Source organism: Cynara cardunculus (assembly GCF_001531365.2).
Source record: "Cynara cardunculus var. scolymus isolate 2C chromosome LG 3, CcrdV1, whole genome shotgun sequence".
In the NCBI taxonomy this organism is placed as follows: domain Eukaryota; kingdom Viridiplantae; phylum Streptophyta; class Magnoliopsida; order Asterales; family Asteraceae; genus Cynara; species Cynara cardunculus.
The window spans coordinates 2,958,335-2,981,862 of record NC_037530.1 but is presented as its reverse complement, the minus strand read 5'-3'; the positions used below and the strand labels follow the sequence as shown (position 1 = coordinate 2,981,862).

Genomic DNA, 23,528 nt, shown 5'->3' with positions numbered 1-23,528 from the left:
ACTAAATGTTAGTTTACCCTTAATAGTCGAGGAAATAATGGCTTTCTTCATCTTATAATTAAGGGTCAAATTGGAAATTACATAATTACTTTTGAAAATGGTCACTTACTTTGGGATAGACTAAAATAGAGACATGGGTGTATAAAATTACTATACTTTTCTGACATTCTTCTTGTGTAGTTTCCCGTTCGTGAAACATCAACCAAAGCATTAGGAAGGCTTCTACTTCATCAAATTCAAAAGGATCCTTCCAACACAAATGCACACAAAGGCACGGTTGCGTCCATAGCATCTGCCATGCAGGATGATTCCAGTGAAGTCAGGAGGAGGGCGTTATTTGCACTTAAAGCAGTTGCCAAAGTATTTCTTTTCCTTTTTTTCGTTCTCTTTTGGGTATTTCTTCGATTTTTTGTAAAGAATATTTATTTTAAAAAATTGAGGTTAACATCAAGGTCTTATTGCAGGCAAATCCTACCTTAGTAATGATCCATGTTACAGTATATGGTCCTGTGCTTGCTGAATGTTTAAAAGATGGAAGCATGCCCGTGAGACTTGCAGCCGAGAGATGTTCTCTGCATGCGCTTCAGTTAACGAAAGGTATAATAGTATAATCTTTTTCTAGTCTCCAACCACATGTAGACATGGTAGAGTATTTAGATACATGTTGTGTAGCTTGCTGTCCCCTAGTGATCTTCTTTTGATGCATTTGGTTACGCTTTTCAGGGATAGAAAACGTTCAAGCAGCACAAAAGTATCTTACAGGCTTAGATGCAAGACGGATAGCAAAGCTTTCTGAATACAGGTAATGTGTATATTTAGAAGTCGAAGCCTCAATTTTGCACACATCTGTTTGAATCTAACTAATGATTCCTTCCTTCGTGTGTGTGTGGGTATATGTGCATATATATATATATATATATATAGAGAGAGAGAGAGAGAGAGAGGGGTTCAGGAGAAAACCCCCCAAAAAATGAAAAACTGATGAACACCATGGTCTCCTTCATCTATACCCATACAAATGAACAGTTACAAGCGTGTTCCTCGGTTTTCCAATTTTTGTGGTTTTCCCCTGAACCTGACTCCATATATACACGCACATATATATAGGGTTGGGTTGGGAAGTTATAGTGAGAAGCATAAGAAGAGATATCCACCCTTGGATCAATCTTAATTGAATGTCAACACTAATTAGATGCACCGAGTCAATTCCCTTCTAAAGCGCAATTAATGGGTGTGCATGAGTTTAAAAGTGATCAAGCATTCAGATCTCTTCTTACTTTTCATGATCCCTCGCCTACATATATATATATATATATGTGTATATATATATATATAATATATATATGTATGTATATTTGTTTCTTGTCTGCAAAACCTGTTCTGCATGCGTCTCTTTTTGTATTTATCAATATATAGACCAATACACTTTCTTGCCCATCCCTTTGGTACCCATGAAAAATATGGGGTAATGGCCTAATGGGTACATTATCTCTCACCCAATGGCTTTGTCGTGGTTTCTAAGGCTTGAGGCTTGAAATATCGTTGCAGCTCATGTTAGCTTTTCTGTTCTTACCAGTAGTTGTCAATATTGCTCTTCGTGTTCTGTTTTCTTGTTTTTTCTTTTGAAGTATATATGGTAAATTAAACTCATATAACTCCCCACTTTTGGTGTGGTCGGAACCCCTGACCTCTCGGAAGAAGGTTGGGTTACCGGATACTTTTAGGCCAAAGGCACTTTGGTTCATTTAATGTATTTCTCACATCTGTTCTTGATGCACACCGTCACATATTTTGCTGCTGCTTATATTCCGAATGTTTGATTCTATGTGATGACCATCACTCCTTAACAGTCAAAACACGAGTTGCCACTATTTTAGTACTCATATTTCTTTGTTTAATTCATCGTCTTCATGCTATTTCCTAACCATTTTGTTCGGATTTAACGGGTGCAGTGATGATAGTGACGACAGTGAAGATGACTCGGCAAGTGGTTGATAAGTTGTCGATATGTATGTAGATTCTAGGTTTTTTGTGTTCATCTATAGCATACAAGTTTTCCAGAGGTTCGATGACAGGGTTTTACCGTCTACATTTTTGTATTCATCATAGGAAAAACTATATGCATTTATTCATAGAATATAAAGAAATCTCGTACCCATCTTTTGTCGAATGGGTCGCAGAATGGGTTCGCAGGATTTCCGTGTTATAGTTGGAATCGTATCGCTGGTACTCACGAGTTGTAATCTTTGCGTGTTGGATTTTGGAGTTATGTTTTGTGTTAATGTTTCGATTAATGAAGAGAATAAAGTGTTTTATCTATTGCTTCAAGTATTTTTATCTAATTTGTTTGTTTCACACCCTGACAACCGGTCCTTGACGAGAGTGGTCCCTTGTAACCGGTTAAATCAGGTACACAACAGTCTGTTAGGTGGCTGGCTCGGCTCGGTACATGAGCATGATATGAGATTTATTATATCGTGGTTAATATTGTTGTTACCGTAAATCGGAATGCTTCTAAGTGGTTCTAACGTTTTTCAAACTGTAATAGTCAACAAAACGTTCTTATCAGTTCTAATTGCGTGTGATTTTATACTATGAACAAGGAATGTTACATGTCTTGGGGGTCGTTTACCAAACGCTTATCCGGTAAGCTTATTAAGTCACTTACCTTACGGGATGAACATAGCAAGAACTGAGAATCTTACGATGGTATGAACGAAGAGTCTTACCCTGTAAGTGATCTTGACGCCTGTTACCCTATTTGTATTTATCAGAAAAATTGTCGCATATGTTGTCGTTTTGACGGACTAAAATCTTATCGGGTAAGGTACGTGAGAGTGTTAGACTCTTACCGGTTAGTGCTTAATTGCATCTTTTTTAACCTAACATCAAATCATTGTTTTGATGATATGAGCTTAATAAGTGTTGCATATATTCAGTATTTTTCTATTACAATTCTTTTAGAAGTTTTAAATAAAATCAAAATACTAACAAATGAATACAATACCATAAGATTGACAAAATAAATACGAATGTTATTGTATTTTAATAGAAGTTTTTAATAAAAGATTGACGAAATAAATACGAATGTTATAGTTAACGTCTATCGCTACCGTTGGCCCCTCCAGCGATCTCCCTCTTTGTGATTTGTTTATTTTCTTACGTTGATACGATAAAGGAGTTTCAATGACGTAAGATTTAGGAAAGGTAAAAGTGATTTAGGTTTCTTTTTTATTTTAACTATAAGGGTGGTGTTTGATTGGTTTGAGCTTGAGCTCCAAAGGTCAACAATGTCTGGAGGTCTCAGGTTCAACTCTAAGAAGGAACAAAAATCCCCTTATGGCCACAGATGTTCAAATTAGGTGATTTCAGGCTACCCGTAAAGTAGGTGGTCGTCATGGGATTAGTTGGCTCGCATAACAAGTAAGATATTCACGTTAATAAGAATATATACACACACACTAGTGGTGTACCCATGCAATGCAACACGAGTGAATCACAATTTTGAAACATTAGTTTAGTCTTGAATCATGAGTTTGTGTGATTATTTTACAAGTCAACTAATATATAAAGTTGAAGGTTAATATGATCGATTGGAAAAATAATTGCACACATGTTGAGTTTCTAAACCCATATAAAGTTGAAGGGTTTGGGTGAGGTACATGCAGGATCTGAATCTCTTTATGATATTGTTGCTTCAAATTTCAGTTTACTTCAAAAGAAAGAAAATTTTTGAATTCAAAATAGGAAACAAACAAAGTGTCAAACAACTTTTGAAATACCAAACATCTTTTTAATGTAAATATGGTTTACTTAAATCTGAAACTTTAACCAACAAATGGTATGTTTTAAGTATTTGTACGTTATGCATAATAATTTGTACTTAAGAGATTTTTGAATCTCTTGCATAAATTGATAGTATTTTATGTTTTAAGACTTTTGGTCTAAATACTTGTTAACGTAGTATAGATAAATAACATTTTTTAAAAGTTCAATGATTAATTTATTTAAAAAAGATTTAAAAATTTAACCAATCAAAATGAGAAATTTATCGAATTCTTTTGAAATTTTCCCTCCAATTTATGCTTATTTGTGACATTATTTTAATTGTCAAATGTGAATTATCACAATATAACAAAATTAATTTTTTATATTATTATTATTATTATTATTGATATTTAAAATAGGTTTACCCAAAAGAGAGAGGAACGCCGTATAAACTCTTGCCGTTCGTCGTTGTGTTGTCGCCGGCCGCCATTGAAGTCCTAGAAACCCTCTTCCCAGTTCCCAACTCTCAACCTCAATCGGTCACTCGTCACTGTAGAGAAAGAAAGATAGAATGCAAGAAAAAATAGCAGAGGAGGAGATGGTGACACCAGGGGAAGTATTGGGCAAAGGATCCGAAGTGAAAGCAGGGAGGGGAGCATATATCGCACCCTACAATAACACCGTCTACGCCTCCCTCACCGGCCGCCGTTGCATCGTTCCTTCGTCGCCTGAATCTCCAGACCAGGTGCATATACACATACATATTCAAATGTGCATATCAAATTAGAATACCACTGCACTGACCTCGAACTCACCAGTTTTAAACTTCAAAAATAATCCGATTGGTCTATATTTCTGTAAATTTTGAAAAAAATTAGTGAAATTTATGACGAATTCATGGCCGTATTAAATTTGAACGACGATATGCATTTCTAGTTTGAACATGTAATGTAGTAATAAGTTTGACCTTGAAAGGCAAGGGCACAATCTCGTTTCTGGTAATGAAGGGGGTATAGACTTGATAACTCTGCCAAGAATTACATGTATTTTCTGCTTAGATATCTCATTTTTACAGGGAAAAGTATCTTATTGATGAAAAAATCATGAAAAGAAAAGTTTTGGGATCCCCTAGATATAATATACTTTCTAACGGTCAGATTATGAGGAAAACCGCAAAAAATGGTAAACTGAGGAACAACTGGTAAACATTATCCGGACAGTATGCACAAGTGCATAGAGAGTAATTTATCCTGTATGACCAAGAAATGGCTTCAATTACTTGAATGCACAAATGAATACAATCCACGAACATCCTTCTACTTTCTAAAACCCACGAACATCCCTCTACTTTCAGGGTGTTCATCAGTTTTTCATTTTTTTTGGAGTTTTCCCACGAACATCCCTCTACTTTCTAAAACCCCTACAACAAAAACCTTGTATGATTCAAATAAGCCTAAAACTTTCCGAAATTCTAGTTCAAGAAAAGGGGACGTAAAGAAAACACAAACCCGTTTACAGTTTGCCTTTTAGATGGTTTGTGCCCTTCTCCGAATATTGAGCTATCTCACTCCACATCCTATAATTAGTAACTGCTTACTATTGTTAATTGGACTTACATCACATGATTATATCTTTGATGGTCAACGTTATTGTAATGGGATTAGACTTGATACATATTTAGAGTATATAAGGGGCTCTGTTAACTTGTATAAAGATTTACTGCACATTACAGAAGTTTGGTTTTTAAGATGAAAAAGACAAGTCATGTCAATTTCAAATCCGGTTGATTGGGGAAGTTGCAATATATCTATTTTTAGAATGAAGATAGTAACGTTTACTGGTAATTGAGTTTGCACTAATTATAATAATTTATTGAAGGGAGACATTATTTTATATTCCCAAATTTTAGTATACGCTATATGCACAAAACTATCAATCCGCATCTACATACTATCTCCAGCATATTGCGTTGTTGATCAAAGCGTTTCTTAGCCCCCTTTTTGTGAGAGTTTGTATTGAGGTTGGAGTTTTTATAAATCACAATACATGCAAGACTATGCTACAACGAGTGGCATGGCTTGTAAAGTAATTAAATACAAGATGTAGTAAAAGTACCAAGGACCTTGTTGTGAATCAGCATCGACTCGTCCTATATTACACCAGATTCAGTTGTGCATTTGTTGATTTTTTTCTCAGAAGTTGACAAATACTAAATAAAGTTATAAACTTGTAACATGAGGAACACCTATTTGGTCAGGGAGAAGAGCAGAGAAAGTAGGGGGATAATATGAATTGTTATTATGTAGCCTGGTTTTGTTTTTCTTAATTTCATCGAGTCATTACTAGATTGATTAGAACATTGCTTGAAGCATATAGAACTTTTCAACCTAACCTTTGGAATCTAGAGGAATTAAGATCTTGTTGACCAAGATGTTAATTCGCATCTTGTTACTCATTCTGGCAAGTTTTTCTTCCTTGTCATCGACAGGGAGCTAAATGAAATGCGTGAATATAATTTTCAACTATACGTTTAGTTATAGTTAATTTAATCTCTCTTCATACGTTGAACATATTGATCGTTTCTTTTTTACTTCTTGGCTGCTAAACATTGAATCTGGGGTTGTTCTACCACTCACCCTTGTTTCCCATTATAATGCTGCTTTGTGTTTCTTCTTATCATCGTGAATATGCATCTCTTCTCTTTCTTCTTATCTATTTATCTATCTACCTATTCTTTTCCTAATTAAATGTCAGAGGCCAACTGTGGAAGTGATTGGACACAAAGCCCACGGTCCTGTTCCTGAGCCAGGTTGTGTTGTCATTGCTCGAGTAAGATTCCTTACTTAGATCTTCTCTAATGTTCCTTTTACTGGGGTTGGTTTCTTGGACCTTTTCTGATTATGAATCAACATAAAGCCTATAAGAGTAATACTTTATTAAGAGTAAAGCACGTTGCCTGCCTATGGACCATTTGGCAAGCAATGCTTTTACCATTAATCTCCGGAACCAGATTCAGTCACTGGAAAAACATTTTGTGCCCAAAATAATACCCGAATCAACGTCTCCGTCAAAAAGGCATAACATTGTTCTTGGATCTGATGGAAACAGAGTTCGTTATATACTTGATTTGATTTGATTTTCTTCTTCAGGTTATAATTGTGCATACCATTATTCTAGGAGTTGGTTTCTGCTTTACCCACAATATTATTTCCAATTCTGGTTTATATGATTTATTTTCTTCTTACAAGCTGAATATATCCAATCATTTGACTGTCAAGCTACTTGATTCACTTCATTATGTCATAGGATTTATATTTCTGATTTATATAGCTTTTGCCATAATCTCAGAATTCATATTGGTTAACTGCTACGTATTATATGTATGTGTGTGTGTGTGTGTGTGTGTATATATATATATATTATGGCCTTGTACTATCCCCTGAATTTTTTTTGGTTCATTAGCAAGTGGTTACTTGCCTCAAAGTAGCTGAATCTTTCGATAAGCATTACCGGTTATTTTGGTTAAGCCAATGCGGGAGTACTTCTTTCATTGTCATATGAACTAGGTTTATGTTAAAGTTGATGTCCTTTTATCATTTGCAATAGGTAACTAAGGTGATGGCTAGGATGGCTTCTGCTGATATTATGTGTGTTGGTTCGAAAGCTGTGCGAGAAAAGTTCTCTGGCATCATCAGGTAATCATCTTTTTAAGATTTTTGTTTGTTAAGAAGGGTGTAAGCATTACATTCAACTTTTTTTTGGAGTAATTTACCGGTTCAAATATTCACAAGTTGAAAAATTCTAAACGAGTCGTGAACATGTTAATTGAATCAAATATGGGTACACCCGAATTTGAACTCAATATGCCAAACCAATAGCGCAACTCAGAAATCAACAAATTAAGCAATACAATAATCTAGATAGGTATACAAAATTAGTAGAATGTTTCAATCTTTAGACTTCAACAAATTAAGAGAGAATAAATTTTTCCAAGGGTTTCCATCCCCTTTATCTAAATAAAAAACAAATTAACAGAAGGACTACATTGAAGTTCAAGTTTGATAGGAGTTCATTAGATTTTTATGAAAAACTTAAGGATTATGTTAAAACGTAAAAAGTGATTCACTGTGAATATCAATTACAATATTACCATGAATAATTCATGAATAGTTGGTTCCACGGTTCTCATTTGCCTATGGTTGGATTAACGTGCTATTTTGAACATTAATTTTCTTTTATCATGTCAAGTGTTGCATTGCTAGCATGCAACAACAGCTGAAGATCTAATGTATTTAATGTTTTCTGCTTTATATGGAATGGTGAAAGGCCTTGCTCAATGTTAAGCCAAAGCTGTAAATAATATTCCCACTTATAAATCAGATATGCATGCATTTTTCCCACTACCGATCTCTAGATTCCAAATTTTGTATTTTGCTGATATTAACAGGCAACAAGATGTCAGAGCAACCGAGATTGACAAAGTAGATATGCATACATCCTTCCGCCCTGGTGACATTGTCAAAGCTTCGGTAGTATCCTTCATTTCAAGATTCTCTGCAACCACGTATTTATATATTTCCGATATGTTTTCAGGAATAAGACCATGTTTGACCTTGTTCCATTGTCTGCTTGCACACCATTGAATCGTGCACACACGACTGAATCATTATTGTACATCTTAGGGGGTGTTTGGTTCGCAGAATATTTTTTGAAGGAACAAAATCTGTCAAAGTAATTGCAATCTGGAAGGAATTGAATGGAATGTTATTAGGTCTGACTAAGAACGGTTGGCAGGAAATGGAATGTAATCTATCAAATGAATTGGAATCTGCTTGTTTGGTTACTGAGGAACTGGATTGAAAAATGACCAAAATACCCTTTCTTAGAATTTTTTTTTTAATTTTTTTCTTAAGTTAAATATGAATAAGTTAAGAAAATTGGTTCAATGGGGTAGTTCTGTCATTTAAAGAAAATTGGTTGAAATGGAATTCAATTCCTTCCCTACTATTATGGAATGATGAAATCCATGGTTGGTAGAATGAATGGAATTCAAATCCATTCCATCGGTAAACCAATCGTCGGAATGGAATTTGGTCAACGTAATTGACCATTCCAATTCAGATTCCAAACAAACATCTCCCTATATTTCCTGCTTACGTGATATATTACCTATCTTATTGCCTGCTTGCACACGCCTTACATCGTGCACAAGCCTAGGGTCTTCATGGAAACAACCTCTTGATCCTAGCGGTTGAGGTAAGGTCTGCATACATCGTACCCCTCCCAGACCCTACTTTCGAGTGGGATATACTAGGTTCATTTCGTTCGGTTTCATGTTCTTGATTTTCTTATAAAGTCACTCACATCGAAGGCCACGCATATGTTGCAATGCTGTTAGTGTCTTCCTTAACAAAACCGTCATCGATAAGCTTTCTCTAGGAGATGCGCGTGCATATTATCTTTCAACTGCACAAAATGAACTGGGCGTTGTATCGGCAGAAAGCATGGCAGGTAAGATTCTTGTTCTGTCTGAATTTCAAATTCATGATGTTGGTTTTCATGGTTATTGGGATTTATAATTAGGTTTTCTCCCAGCTAAACCATCATATGGCTACGGTTGATTCTTCATCGACATTTTGTGATCATATGAAGGTCGCGCCTTTGGTGTTGTTTTGCCTGGCTCGACTGTAGAAGTAGCGTTCTATAAATGAACTTTTGAAAAACACAATGAAAATCGCAAAATAGTTTAGATGTCGTGACGCCTGTAAATGATCGAAGTGTGAGAAATGTTGTCGCTTTCATGGGACGTCCTGAAATGCAGAGTGTGGGACGGGAGTGTAATAATTAATGATGAGTTGGAAAAATTCATTACTTCCTCTATTATTCAAGGTTAAAATTGTCATTTAGTTAATCAAAAAGTGTAATAATTACATATTTCCGGAACTGTGTGCCTTTTTCATTGTAGACATTTATTTTGGGACGGATAGAGTAATAATTAGATATCTTATATAGGTCAAATTCGATAGCAAAGATAGATTCTAATTACAACGATGGGTATATAGGTTACGCATACTTGGAAGTGTGCCAAACGAAGAAAACTTGGCAATTTTTTCTTAACATCCTAAACGAGAAATCGTTGCAATTTTCATGGGTCTGTTTCTCAAAAAGAAGGATGTTGCAGATAACTAGTTTGGTGTTCAGTTTTATTAAACTGTTTTGAATTAGGGAATAGGGAAGTTGTTTCTTTGACCATAAAAGTCAAAGTGTAGCTACCGTTTAAGAACGTGCTGCTTGACGGGTTTCAGTCTTTAGATAAACAATGTTGTTCGTAACTGCATTTGTTGGCGTGGTTTTTATATAGGCGGCACGATGGTTCCAATTAGCTGGACGGAGATGCAGTGTCCGTTGACTGGTCAAATTGAGCAGAGAAAGGTTGCTAAAGTTGGAGCTTGAAATCAAGATTCATGATTGTTAGAAGCTGTTTTTAGTGTATCTGAAGACTAAATCAACTGCTAGTTGTCAATCTTACCTTCCAAAATTTTCATATAATTGAGGTCTCTCTCTCTCTCTCTCTCTCTCTCTATATATATATATATGTGTGTGTGTATGTGTATGTGTATGTGTGTATGTATATATATATGTGTGTGCGTGCGCGCGTGCGCGTGCGTGTGTGTGTAGTCCTTTCACAGCATGGAGATGATATTACACAAGTAGGGTTCAGACCAAGTTTTCGAAACATCCTAATCTCATTGGAGTTTTACTGATTCATGGCTTTTCATCAATGATAGCCCACAACCGCTCTACTTTTTAGAATGTGTGTGTAGCGTAATATATTGGGTTTGATTGGTCTGGTCTGGTCTGGTATGGTCCGTGGTAGCCATGGGACTGGTGGTGTGAGCTGAGGTGCTTCAGAGGACAGCATACGCACTTCTTGTTTTTTCACCCCTGCTTGGTCGAGTCTCTTGGTCTAACCAGTTTTTTCACGGTGTCACGGGTTCATTTCGATTTGACCATTTTGATCACAGGTTCATTTCGATTTTTCTCATGGTACTAGCATGGGTTCATTTCGGAATTCTTTTGGGCATATTTTTCTTGTCTAAACCCACGATAGCGCAAGTGCTCGATTTGACAAATGCAAACAGAGTCCGACTTCGTTACTATTAGATTAGTATAAAAATTGAACATGTTTGTCAGTCGGTTTTTAGTTGGTTATTAGTACAATGATATTTGATTTTTTGTACCGTGTACTACGCATTCTTGGTATAGTTGTACCAACCGAAAATGCTGGTAGCAATTAAGTTGGTGCTAATTAATTGGTACGCTTTGTTTTATTTTTATTAGCCGGGATATCAAACCCGTTATGTGAGCCGACTAATCCTAAGGCGATTACCTGCTTTGCGGATAGTCTGTAGTCACCGCATTTGAACCTCCGTAGCCATAAGAGGATTTTTATTCCTCATTGGATTTGAACTTGGGACCTCCACGCACTTTTGATCTTTGTAGTCCAAGTTCAAGCCAATTGATATGTTTCGTATTAGGGTTGCTCATGAGTTGGGTTGATCGGGTTGAAGCCATTTAAACAACTCAACCCAATGCTTCCGGTTTGAAAAATCTTAACCCAACCCAAACCTTATGGATTGGTCAGGTTGATACTTTGGCACATTAAAATATCATTTTAACCATTAGAACCATTATTAGAACTCTCATTCTCTCCTTAAAGAATTTTTTGCAGAGTAATCTAATGAAGTTTTACATGTTCTCGTGAGAACTCTGTTCAATACACTGATTTCAAACTCCATTGGAGCTATGTTGATAAACTATACGATGGAAAAATATACATAAAAACTTGAGCATAAACGCACACACATATTTTAATGCACTCAAACGCAGTTCGAAAAGATGTTTCCATCTCATATTTGTACTCAAATTAGACAAAATTTGAGCCAACTCATTTACGACACTGGTTTCAACTAAGCTTTGATCAGCTATAATCCCGATCTTAACAAGATATTCAACAAAACATGTACACGACGAACAACCTTAACCAGTCTATGAATGGCTATGTTGGGTAGGGGTGGCAATGGGTCAGGTTGGATTCGGGTTCAACCCATTTATTAAATAGGTTGAAAATCTCAACCCAACCCAACTCATTTAATTAAATGGGTCGAGATTTTTCAACCCAACCCAACTTGTTATCTAAATGGATTGACAACGGGTTGACATGTTTACAATTTTCTTAACCAAACCTGTTAAATAAATGAGATGAACCTGAGTTGACCCATTTAATTTTAAAATTTTAAATAAAAAGAGGACTAGACTTTTTTTTTTTTGGAATAAAACACAACCACAAATACAAACAAATTGTTCAAAGTTTGAATATAACACATCCACAACAAATAGACTAGAGGGTTTTCTTAGGGTTTCATAATGATTAAGAGTAATGGAGGCGTTTGGAGTTTCATCTCACGACGGTTGAATTTTTAATTAAGAATAAAAAAAAACTAAAAATTAGAATGCTAGATATAATATTAAGAATAAAATAAAATTATATAATATTTTAAATTGGTTGAAAACATGTCGAAAAATTCAACCCAATCCAACCCATTTATTTAATTGGGTTAGGCGGGTTGACCCATTTATTTAAATGGGTTAAAAATCTCAACTCAACCTGCTAATTTTAGATTGGGTTCGTATTAAGTTAACGGGTTAAGTCATTTTTTGCCACCCCTAAATTGTCCGGTCCAATTTGGTTTCAGCCTTTTAACCCTTTTACTCATTCCTACAACCCTAAAAAGATGTAAAGGTTTAGGGTTCAGTTCGAGTTTAATAAAACTGTTAGATTATTGATCGAATATATAAGATATTTAAGGGAATAAATATGGATTAAATTCATTTATTATTAAAAAAAACATTTTTCCGTTAAAAAATGATTACGTAAATGATATATTGTATTAAAAATGAACCAATTTTAACTCATTTTTACTCAAGAAACCTGATTATTCCAAATCTTTATTTTATTAAACTTCTAATTTTGGAAAATAAAATATTCGAATTTTTAACTAAAACCAATTTTGTTTTGAAAACGTTAAAATACAATACGACTTGTTTCAGTTTTATATGTGTAGCAAACACGTTTCTTTTCTTAGTCGGTGTCATTAACGTTTAATTTAATTTTGGCAAATTGCATGAAAGAGGTAACATACTTTAATTTGATTCCTATTTTGAGTAATGTACTTTCAAAACTTCTATTTTGGTACCTAAGAATCTAGGATGTAAAGTTTTAAACATTTAAGTACCGTAGTAATCGGTTGAAAACTAATTTTAAATTAAAAAAAAGACTAATTTTAGATAATAAAAAATCCATGTCACTAACCACGTCAACAAATAATATTGGGTTGGATATTACATCATTCACCACATCAACCATCTAACCGGGTACTTAAATGTTTAAAACTTTACATTTTATGTACCAAAATGAAAGTTTTGAAAATACGTAAAAATCAAATTAAAGTACGTTTCTTTTTTATGCAAAATGCGTATGTTGACATGTAATGAGTAGATTTTAAAATTACTGATTACATAAATGTTAACTTGTCAAATTATGTTATAATTCTTGATTAGATGAAAAAATGTCACAACAACGTAAATTAAAAGCTTGTTTGTTAGATAATATTAGAAGTATACTCACACAATGCAGCGGGATACATTTTGATTTTAATGTTTTGTTTTGTTCTTTTTTTATGTCGATATAATATGGTTTTATGTGGTTTTGAGAAAGTGATTAAAATATAAATTTAAAGATATCATATTAAAAAATTAGAAAAAATATATCAATATTAGTTTCAAATTAAATATTTAAATTTAATCATTTATTTGTGTAATTTATTTGATTCAATTTCTTATTGTAATTTTGTAATTTAATTTAGATTTAATAATGAAGCAACTTATGTTTGGTTTAATAATATAATTTTTTATAAAAATAATAAATTTAAGTATTATGTTAGAACTCAATGATTATCTTACTTATATTTTAAATTTTTTATATTTAAATTAAATGTTTATCCTGTATATGATTATGTTTATATGCAGTTAGTTACATAAATTTCACAAATAGAGTTTTAGTAAGTTGTATTTACGCATAATTTACTTGTAATATTGAATTTTAAGTAATATGTATCAATATATAATACTTCATACATGAAAAATGATTTTTAAGAGTTTTTATCAAATGTTTTGTAATATAATATAGATAAGCAAGAAAAAATTTAAATATCTAAAACATCTGCAACAGCCCAACAAATATGCTATTTTTCTCTCCATTCTAAATATGAAGCGCTTAACAAATCACATTACTTTACCAGACGAATACGATGAAGACCAAGAATTTTACAAGGTAATAACGAGACAAGGACCAATAGTCTTATCTGGTAAGTGATGGCGACGACTCTTACCTTCGTAAACGCTTACTAGGTAAATTGATACATACAATGCCATTTTGTTGGAGTAAAATCTTATTCAATAAGTAAATGATGGTGTTAATTTTACTGGTAAGTACTTACCGATTAAGGGTTTGATAAACTGCTCTTAAGAGTAAGTTATGTTTTCGTCCTGTGATTTGTTAAAACGTGATTTTTACCCCAATGGTTTAAAGTTGTGTGGCATTGGTTCTCATGACTTGTAATTTATTATTTTTTATTTTTATAGTTTACAATTTATTGTTATTTCTTTTTTTATGATTTATAATTATTTTTTATTGTAATTCTTATATAACCGATTATTATATTGATGTGATGAGTAATGTGATATCCAATTCAATATTATTTGCTGATGTGGTTAGTAACATGATTTTTTTTTAAATCTAAAATTAGTCTTTTTTTTTAATTAAAAATTAGTCTTTAACTAATTATCCAAATACTTAAATGTTTAAAATTTTAAATATTAGATACTAAAATAAAAGTTTTTATAATACATTACCCAAAATAGGAAATAAGATAAAATAGTAACAAGGATTGACGAAGGGTCGCCATGGTTGTTTCCGTTTAAAGTCGAATGGAAATGAAATCTTTGATTTCATCCCGCCAAGTTGTTCGTGTTAAAGTCCCGCTCGCTTCTCTTCACTCAATTCCAGTCTCCCACTCAACGGCGACGCCCTTAAATCCAATCGCCGACCGCCCCTGCTGCAGTGCTTCTGTGCCCACCGCCGAGTTAGGGCACACATCTCAAACCCACAACTTCAATCGGCTTTTTTTCTTTTGCGATTCAGGTAAGCATCTCATATATACTGATTTATGTGGATTGCTTGATTCTGGTTTACTGCTTTACTGATTTATGTGGATTGCTTGATTCTGATTTAATGTCATTTACTGATTCATGTGGAATGGGTTCAATATGCAAGGGGTTTTGGTTCACTGCTTTAGTGGGGTGTTGTTTGTTTCTTGTTTCATCATATGGAGGTTTGTTATGTTTGTGATTTCTGAATTTGTGATGCAGTTTGAGAATCTGTTAACAAAACATTCACTTAAATTTGTGGGCCTGTCCCTGATCACAAAGTTTGCAAACCAATTCAGTATAACACAGTTACTTATATCGTATGAACCAATTGTTTTGATGCTAAATACTTGTCAGCATATATACATAGAGGACAAATCAAATACAAACCATGTAAATGTTGCACACCTCACAAACCAATCTCGGCCTTTTGATTTTATGCATTTTGAAATTTCTAGGCGGGTACCAAATTAGTTGCAAATAAGGTTGAGTGAATTTCGGAATCGATTGAATTCACATAGTTGCTATTGATTTGATAATTTGCACAGACGGTTGAGATTGGTTTGTACTTTGTACGGTTTGTATTTGAAGTGGTCCCTCTCTCTCTCTCTCCCTATATATATTCATCTGGGTTTTTTCTCAGAATTTTCTGGGTTTGACTGATTCATTCATCTAAGCATTTGAAGTCCTACTGTTGATTGGATTTTAGGTTTAGTACGCCAACTTTCTTATTTTGTCGTCATGGTAACAAATTCTTTTGTTCCAAAAAGTAAATCTGTAGATAGGTGTCAAACCTATTCAGATGCAAGTTAATACGAATTCGTTTCAAAAAAGTACACCGCTATTATGCAATTCTAGAATTTCTGCAAAAGGTTATTGTAGTTAGCAATGTTCTTACAATAAGATGTTGGAAGGGGGCTTGTTTTATATTTTGAGTTGCTTTATGCTCGTACTTCATTCTGAAAATAATTTGTTTATTTGGTTCTGAGTATTTCGTGAAAAGACTAAATTTGAAGTCCAAAACTTGAAATAAGTTTGTTAAGGAGGATTGATAAATAAATGTTAATTGCTACAAAAGCAGAATTTTGGTGCTCAAATATTAGAAACATTCATATCAAATTTTGAAAATGGAATTGCTTTTGTTTCTTTTGCCATTTTAAGTAGTTCAGCTTATCTTCAAGATTCCTATTTGTGTCTATTTATATTGCTTTTAGGCAAGCCATGGGTCAAAAACAGCTCGAGGGTGAACAGGCTGCCATGGGATCCTCGTGTCAAAGCATTTTACCCGTGGCTGATAAATCATGCTCAGAGGCTTCCACTCCAGTAAAAAAGCTGCATATACATGCAAGCCAGCATCTTGATGCTAACTTTGTGACTCCGACACCAGAGAAAACTGAGGAGACTTTGAACATTAGGTGCAAAAAGGAACCTGCTAAACTCCCAGAGAAGTGAGTCCTTTAGTTGGTAACTTTTGCTTTGAATAATTTAACCAAGTGAAATAAAATCTTTAACTGCAAATTTTTTTATTCTATACCAGATACGGAACCCTCTCGGAGTTTTTTGATCGTATGACCACTTCACTGAGGCTGCTCAATCTGCATAAACAGTTGCCTACTTTTCAGAATATATGCCGTCAAGTTGAAACACTCACAAAAAGGTAATTTAAAGTTGGAGTCTGTTTTTCAGTTTCTATTATCTATTTGCACCTAGCATGTTCACTTGTGTTGATCTTTGATCTTAGATTTTGTTCACATTCCAAAAATCAAAAGGCATTACTTTTGGGCACGGTTCTTTAAGTCTATTTTATGTCTTTCATGTATTAAGTTATCATAAAATGGTTTCTTACAAAAGGATAGCATACACATAACATATTATCTTTATATTATTATTATTTGAAGTTTCTTTATCGATGACATCTAATAGGAGCAATTATGTGTAAAAGTGGTTATCATGTTTATCTTCTCAACCATAACCGTTTCCCTTTTGTTAGAATCAAACCATTATATATTTCTTTCTTCTTTTCAGGAAATTCTCGTATAGGCATCTTGCACAGATAAAGTTCATTTTCCCAGAGGCCGTTCAGGCTGATAAGATACTTTTACACAATAAGAAGACTTTGAGCATGGAGCCAGAATTAAAAGTTACATTGCTTTTTGATGTCATAGAAGGCCACATTGAACACTCTCCTTATATAGCTCTGTGTCATACGTTTTTCCATAGGCTCATCAAGTTTGTCAATACACACCCAGAGGTAATATTCTCAACCCTTCTTATATTATCTGCTTCTAAGATTGACATTTTTAAATAATCTTAGACCTAATTAAACTGTCAATCAGAGGTTTTGTTAGTACTGTTATTGAACAATATACGATCACCATGCTAACTGAAATATTGCATATTCGAGTTTACATGAGATCCATAAAGCTGTTATCAGTGGATATTTACACAAACGCATAATATACTTCAAGAAGAATCGTTGCTGTATACTATGTTCACTAGTCATTTCACATGATGGATGTGGTGGGAATGTATATGTTCCATCAGGCATTCGGCACTTGATGAATAGGAGATGATTGTTGACCAAATTGAGGTATCCTGCCTTAATCAAAAAAACATATTTTTGGATGATATACATTATGTTAGAGCATTTTCTCGTCTTTCTTTCATCTAAGGTTCATGTTATCTATTAGGATGCCGGATTTGTTAGTTGTGATCTGCTGATTATGGATGTTTTTTATCCATATGTATTCCAATAGTTTTGTTGGTCCTTGATACATAATTTCTTACATATGACTGAGGGCCTGTTTGTTAGCAGCTTAATGAGGTTAATGGGTCCCACAACTTATTCGGTCAGCTATATATGACTTTGATATTAGCTTAATGATATATAAAGTGGCTTATTCAGTAAGATTCTAGGCGGAGCTTAATGTAGAAGGCCTAGTTTTTTTTTTTCAAACTTGCCCCTTCCAACTAAAAAACATGCTCGTTACATATATGAGAGAACACCCCCAAACAAAAACATTTCCGATCAATATAGACAGATTAACCACACAGACAACTTTATTCATATAGGACTTGATGGAAAACCAACCAAACAACCCGTAACTTGAATGCAATGCTCATAATGTTCTTTTGGTAATATATTTAGATTTAAATATGAAATGGATACATATGTGTGTCTGTGTGTATATATAATATGAACATTTCATGTTTTTCGATTAATTGAAATAGGGCTGTGATGTACCTGAGGCTGAACTTCCCGAGCCATTTAACCAAAGAGATATCACAATTTCTGCAAACTCTTTGCCCGTGGATTCATCAGTGGAAACACTACCAAATATCGACGAAGCTGAGCTACTTAACCCTTCCCACCTGCAACCATCTTTCAGTAGACACTTCTCAAGAAAAGACGAAGAATCCATAAAGACGGAGCTCTCACCAACTTCAGTTTCGCCTTCCTCTATTACATCCGATACCACAAATGATAGAAAAATTGGTTATAGTTCATGTTCGGATCCAGTCAAGCACGACAAAGCTCTCCAAGTTGCTAATGAAGAAACACCAATGAAACCTCCATTGGTACTTGCCGAAGTAACTACTGAGACTCCTGACCTATCAACTCCAAAGAGATCCGTTCCTACTGAAAACAAGATCAAGAGTGTGATTAGCCAGAAAGGGATGGCAAGCAATTTGTTTGCAAAAAGATCCCTGGATTTCTCAACTGCTGACGACGAAGGTGAATTTCTGGATGAAAAAACCACATGTGCTAAAAAGGTACAATTCCAACACCAATATTAGCTTTTATGAACCAGTTCGAGCTCAAATGTGAAATGTCTACTTTTATGATGTTTTGATATTGGTATGGTTTACATGGATTAGTTGAGCCAAACCCACCAAAGACCATGGTATAAAAAATCTAAATTTTAGCTTTGTTTGTGTATATTATTCAACTTTCATAAGGATTAGTGTTATTAGACATCTAAAATATTCTCAATGATGCAAGTTTCTTAATCGTTGTATTATGATAATGGACCGATGGTGCTGCTTAGCTTCTACGAACCTACTTTTCGGTGACAGGTGGAGGATAGGACGTCCAAGAATGATTCCATCGCTCAAAGTGGACTAAAAGTGCATCAAGATACATCTAGTTGCTTATCTGACCTTGTTGAGACGATTCACAACATATTTTGTTCTGCACAATGGTCTTCAATTACGAAAGGTGAACTTGTTCACAAAGTCTTGGTGAATAACTTTGACATCATAGAGAGCGGTATGCACAAACCCTTTATAATCTTATCTGTATTTATTTTCGGGATCATAATGGAGTTTTTGTATGTTTTGAGCAGGAGAGATTGAAGAACAGATAGAGCTTCTTGTGAACAAGGTACCAGATTGGATTAGTAAGAAGGTGGATCCTTGTGGGGATTTCTTGTACAAGTGAGTAATCTCTATATTTGGTGTTTTCACATTGCAGTTAAGATGATTTTTGTGTCAACATCGCTCTTATTTGTTAGTATTCAATCCATATCAAAGCAAGTCGCTTTGTGGAATCTTGAAGTATGGGGAGTTTATAGGGTCATGTTCAGGGGAAAACCGCAAAAATATGAAAAACGGAGGAACACCCTGGTTTCATCTGGTCTGTATACACATGTGTATACAAGTTATAAGCAATTTGTCCGGTGTGAACTTGTGCATAACATGCACACGTGCATAAAAACCAAGAAACGTTCCTCAGTTTTTCATTTTTTTGGGGGTTTTCCCCTGAACCTCTCTCTATGGAAGTGGGCATAATCCGTTATATTGTTTATCTCGCTTTAAATTAGAAATTCTCTCGAGTGGTTTGAAATTAAGCCCTCAAACTTGATCAGGTAACAGCAAATTTAAGTGTGGCTGTGAGATAAAGTGGGTTCATTTTATTCATCTTTTTGCCAATTTGGCTCTTTCAACACCTTTTGAGGTCTCTTTCTCATGTCTTTTCTTGAATAAATGTTTAGAAACAGCCGGCTCAAGAACTCCTCGAAAACTCTAGAAAATGTAAATCTGGTGACTCAAAACTTCACCAGAACATTGCAACTTTGAGAGTTATATGTCTGATTCTCATCTTCTAAAAAGTCTGATTTGATTCATACAAAACTAGATAAGTCTTGAGGTTCACCTCTCATTCAAATGGCCATGGAGGTTCACCTGTGATGACTCCAGGCGATTTTTTCAGTGTGTTTAAGCTGGCCCGGAAACCGACAGTTACCCAGGAAAACACAATGATGGACATGAAAGGCAGGAAAAATCACGCGTCATTCGATTTAATAGTACACAGATGTGGTTGTGACATTCATTCATATACCATTCTTGTATACAAACTAACATACTTTTCGCATTATACAGCATCAACAAAGGGTCAGATTTGAAGTCCATCACTGAGAAGCTTACATAACTATATATGTTATGCAACCAAGATGCTTAAGGTATATATTTTGTTTATGTTGTCTGTTTTAGCATCTCGTCATCGTTGTGTTTTACGTTTCCTTGTTTGTTTATTTTACGGGTACTTCTTCTAACTCATAACTCGTGTTTGCGTTTCGAACAGGTGACAGTCGACGTGATCGGGTTTTAGTTTTATGCTGTTATTTGTTGGTTTCGAGAACTTGAGAGGAAAGCTTTCATGGTGAAACGATATAGAGGAAAGTTACTCGGTGAGGGGTTGCTCGTGTGTTTCTTTTTGGATGTTTTAACCGGATATTGTATCAAAACATTAAGTCGTTTAACGGTCGTTAACTTTTTTCTACTACTAGTTCCTATGTGAGGGTATTTTGATCATTTTGCGTAAAATCTGAAGAATGATCGTGTGAGAATAAGAGTTAAGGTGAGACGTGTAAGTTATACTGATAAGGGTAAGAAGGGAAAGCACAAAGAATATATTATGCTCTATTATATTGTGTGTTTATTATACAAACAATAGAAATTATATTATGCTCTATTTTTTATCACCAGGTTATATCCAGAATAAGAGAAAGTATGAAGAATATGAACTTAAACTTAAGAACAATAAAAAATATAAGGAATAAGTTTTTATTTCTTTTCAAAGATGATTACAAATGAGGACGAAACCTTTCTTATATAGGCAAGAAAAATGTGTCCTTATATAACCATGATATAAGCATTACAAAAGCAACCAATTATTAGTTCAAAATTATATGTATTTTCTTAGTTGCATCAAAATAAATATATCTATACTACCTTATAAACCAGATTTATCRAAAGTCTTAAAAACAATTTTTAATGCACAAAGTACTATACATTTATGCACAAAGTCTTAAAAATAACTTACAATACATTAAGTGCTATTTTATGCATTCAGTCTTAAAACCTTTTAATCTACAATTAAAATAACACATAGTAAAAGGTTACCAATGCACATTATTATATTTTCTTTTCATGTTCCTAAAATATTTTTGACATCTTTCATTCATGCATTCACCCTCTCATACCTCTATGTCTTCTCTCATCCCCCAATGTGATATTCAAACTGATATTCATCATGAGTTATTAAAAATTCTCTCATTCATCTCTCATTCAATTGCTCTAAAACTCTCAGTCTCGCTCTCAATCTCTTGATTCTTGCTCTTGGTGTAAACCAAACACATTTGTAGAGTCGTTTAAATATGTTGGATTTTAAATCGTTATACAATTTTTTTCATCGATAGACTGTAATTGGAACCGTAACTTTTATTTATTCAAATTGTATTAATATATAAAAATCAAGTGTAACTTATATCATCGTTAAATCTTCTATAATAAAACCATCGAAACTTCAAAATCGTTAAAATTCACGGCTCTCACCGCATTGCACGAGTATACAACTAGTTTTAATTAAAAATATATTCCTCAAAATAAAAATCCAAACTAAATAAATTCCAAATTAGCATTAAATATTTGATTAATAAATATATAAAATTATGTTTTGTGGTAAAAAAAATAACAAATTACGTTTCAAAAAAGATTTTAATTCGGCATTTATTTAAATAATTAATGGCATTTATTTATTTGGTCATTATATATATATACCATTTAAAATATGTATACAACATACCATTTTCATCTACACCAAAATGGACACAAATCCAAATCACATCAAATTCTTCATCCTTCTTCTCATTCTTACACCCATTTTTGTATCGCCAATTAAAGGTAACATCTCTTCTTTACCTACAAAATATATAAAACCAGTATTTTATCTGACAAAAATATATAACTGTTATATCTTATTTGTTTAACCTTTTTTCAACCTGTTCAAGTTTTTTTAGTTCTAAAGATAGATATATATATATATATATATATATTATAATTTGATATCCTATTCTGTATGTTTTTTTGAGTTTAAACCTTACAAGAGGTCCAAACCGTCTAAATCAGTCACACTAGACCACCATCTGTTTATGGTTCAATTTAGTCACTTGATGTCAAACCACTTGGTTTGGAAAAAAATCTTAAACTGTCATCACGGTTTAACCTCCCAAACCGACTGCAACACCACTATATCCAATGGAAATTGAATTTTGGCAACTGTCCCAAATCTAATTGAATGAATAATTCGATCAGTTTGGTTTTTATTCCCGTTATCCATGCATTTTTCATTTAAAAACACTACTAATCGATAAAAAGTACATATAAATTAATCGATCAACACACATCAAAATCATATGTTCCAGCAAATTATAACCGAAGCGACAAGACCTTAAAAGCAGCTTTTTCAAGAGCTACTATCTTAGTGGCCGTTTACCAAAAACTTACTCGATAAGTAACCGTAAAATTCAACATTATTACTTACTTACCGGATAAGATTTTTAGTCCACCAAAACAACACGATATGCAATAACTTATCCAATAAGCTCTTACCATGGTAAGAATTGCCGACATCAATTACCGGGTAAATTTTTTTGTCGTTGCCATATTCATCCCGTAAGATAACAAGACTCGGTAAGCGCTTACCCGGGTAAGCATGTGATAAACGGCCCCTGAGAGAGTAGCGTGACGTTGTAGGAACGCACGTGGCCAATCAAACTCGAGCTCGTTAAAAGCCGGGATCTATGAGTGGCACTAGCTTCTGACTGCTGAAACATTAAGCTGTCGGGTATAATTGCAGGTATAATTGAGGCTGAATGGGATGGAAAGAAATATTGTTCGAATATGGTGTGCAAAATGGGCATAGGAGATGGATTTTGCACAGAGGATTGCAGCCCACGTGGTTGGACCCATGGTCAATGTCTGCAGATTCCGGGTACACCCGGTGATACCGGCTACTGTTGTTGCTGGACTCCTTGAACCACTTTCTATTTTTGTAAATTTAATTATTAAATAATTCCTTTTTTTTAATAAATAAATAAAATGTTGTTTTTCTTGCATTAATGTTTTTAAATATGTGTGTGAATAAAGTTGTATGTATTGATTAAGTTGTCTGTATGATAACAGATAAGTTGTTATGCTGAATAAACAGT

At 34.0% G+C, this 23,528-nt stretch overlaps 3 protein-coding genes across 5 annotated transcripts in view; all 3 read left to right on the top strand.

Annotated features, from left to right (window-relative positions):
* Positions 1 to 2,328, top strand: part of LOC112508755 (protein ILITYHIA) — a 36,213-nt gene extending 33,885 nt beyond the window's left edge. For both annotated transcript variants that reach the window (XM_025113496.1, XM_025113495.1), the window contains 4 exons: positions 181 to 360; positions 465 to 597; positions 724 to 802; positions 1,953 to 2,328. In XM_025113496.1, the coding sequence (XP_024969264.1) occupies positions 181 to 360; positions 465 to 597; positions 724 to 802; positions 1,953 to 1,995 (435 nt within the window). In that variant the 3' untranslated portion in view covers positions 1,996 to 2,328. The remainder of the gene's footprint in view (positions 1 to 180; positions 361 to 464; positions 598 to 723; positions 803 to 1,952) is intronic.
* Positions 2,329 to 4,208: 1,880 nt separating this feature from the next.
* LOC112509732 (exosome complex component CSL4) lies at positions 4,209 to 10,336 on the top strand. The gene is made up of 6 exons (XM_025114846.1): positions 4,209 to 4,513; positions 6,523 to 6,597; positions 7,375 to 7,463; positions 8,216 to 8,300; positions 9,198 to 9,279; positions 10,130 to 10,336. Exons 1-6 carry the CDS (start codon positions 4,340 to 4,342, stop codon positions 10,219 to 10,221), a joined length of 597 nt encoding a protein of 198 aa, XP_024970614.1. The 5' UTR covers positions 4,209 to 4,339; the 3' UTR covers positions 10,222 to 10,336.
* Positions 10,337 to 14,915: 4,579 nt separating this feature from the next.
* Positions 14,916 to 20,848, top strand: LOC112510262 (CDT1-like protein a, chloroplastic). Of its 2 annotated transcripts, none has more exons than XM_025115609.1 (9): positions 14,916 to 15,031; positions 16,251 to 16,484; positions 16,574 to 16,693; positions 17,062 to 17,287; positions 18,268 to 18,810; positions 19,114 to 19,306; positions 19,383 to 19,473; positions 20,419 to 20,498; positions 20,621 to 20,848. In XM_025115609.1, the coding sequence occupies exons 2-8, from the start codon at positions 16,258 to 16,260 to the stop codon at positions 20,465 to 20,467; spliced, it is 1,449 nt and encodes a 482-aa protein (XP_024971377.1). In that variant the 5' UTR covers positions 14,916 to 15,031; positions 16,251 to 16,257; the 3' UTR covers positions 20,468 to 20,498; positions 20,621 to 20,848. The 2 variants fall into 2 exon arrangements, with proteins under 2 accessions (XP_024971377.1, XP_024971376.1); XM_025115608.1 differs by having other exon boundaries at positions 19,380 to 19,473.
* Positions 20,849 to 23,528: the final 2,680 nt, after the last annotated feature.

Bases quoted from the DNA above. Each gene is read 5' to 3' on its own strand.
- LOC112509732 (XM_025114846.1), top strand. From the start codon at position 4,340: ATGCAAGAAAAAATAGCAGAGGAGGAGATGGTGACACCAGGGGAAGTA. The intron at 6,598-7,374 runs GTAAGATTCCTT...CATTTGCAATAG, and splicing joins GTTGTGTTGTCATTGCTCGA to GTAACTAAGGTGATGGCTAG. The intron at 8,301-9,197 runs GTATCCTTCATT...GTCATCGATAAG, and splicing joins ACATTGTCAAAGCTTCGGTA to CTTTCTCTAGGAGATGCGCG.
- LOC112510262 (XM_025115608.1), top strand. From the start codon at position 16,258: ATGGGTCAAAAACAGCTCGAGGGTGAACAGGCTGCCATGGGATCCTCG. The intron at 16,485-16,573 runs GTGAGTCCTTTA...ATTCTATACCAG, and splicing joins CCTGCTAAACTCCCAGAGAA to ATACGGAACCCTCTCGGAGT. The intron at 17,288-18,267 runs GTAATATTCTCA...TAATTGAAATAG, and splicing joins TTGTCAATACACACCCAGAG to GGCTGTGATGTACCTGAGGC.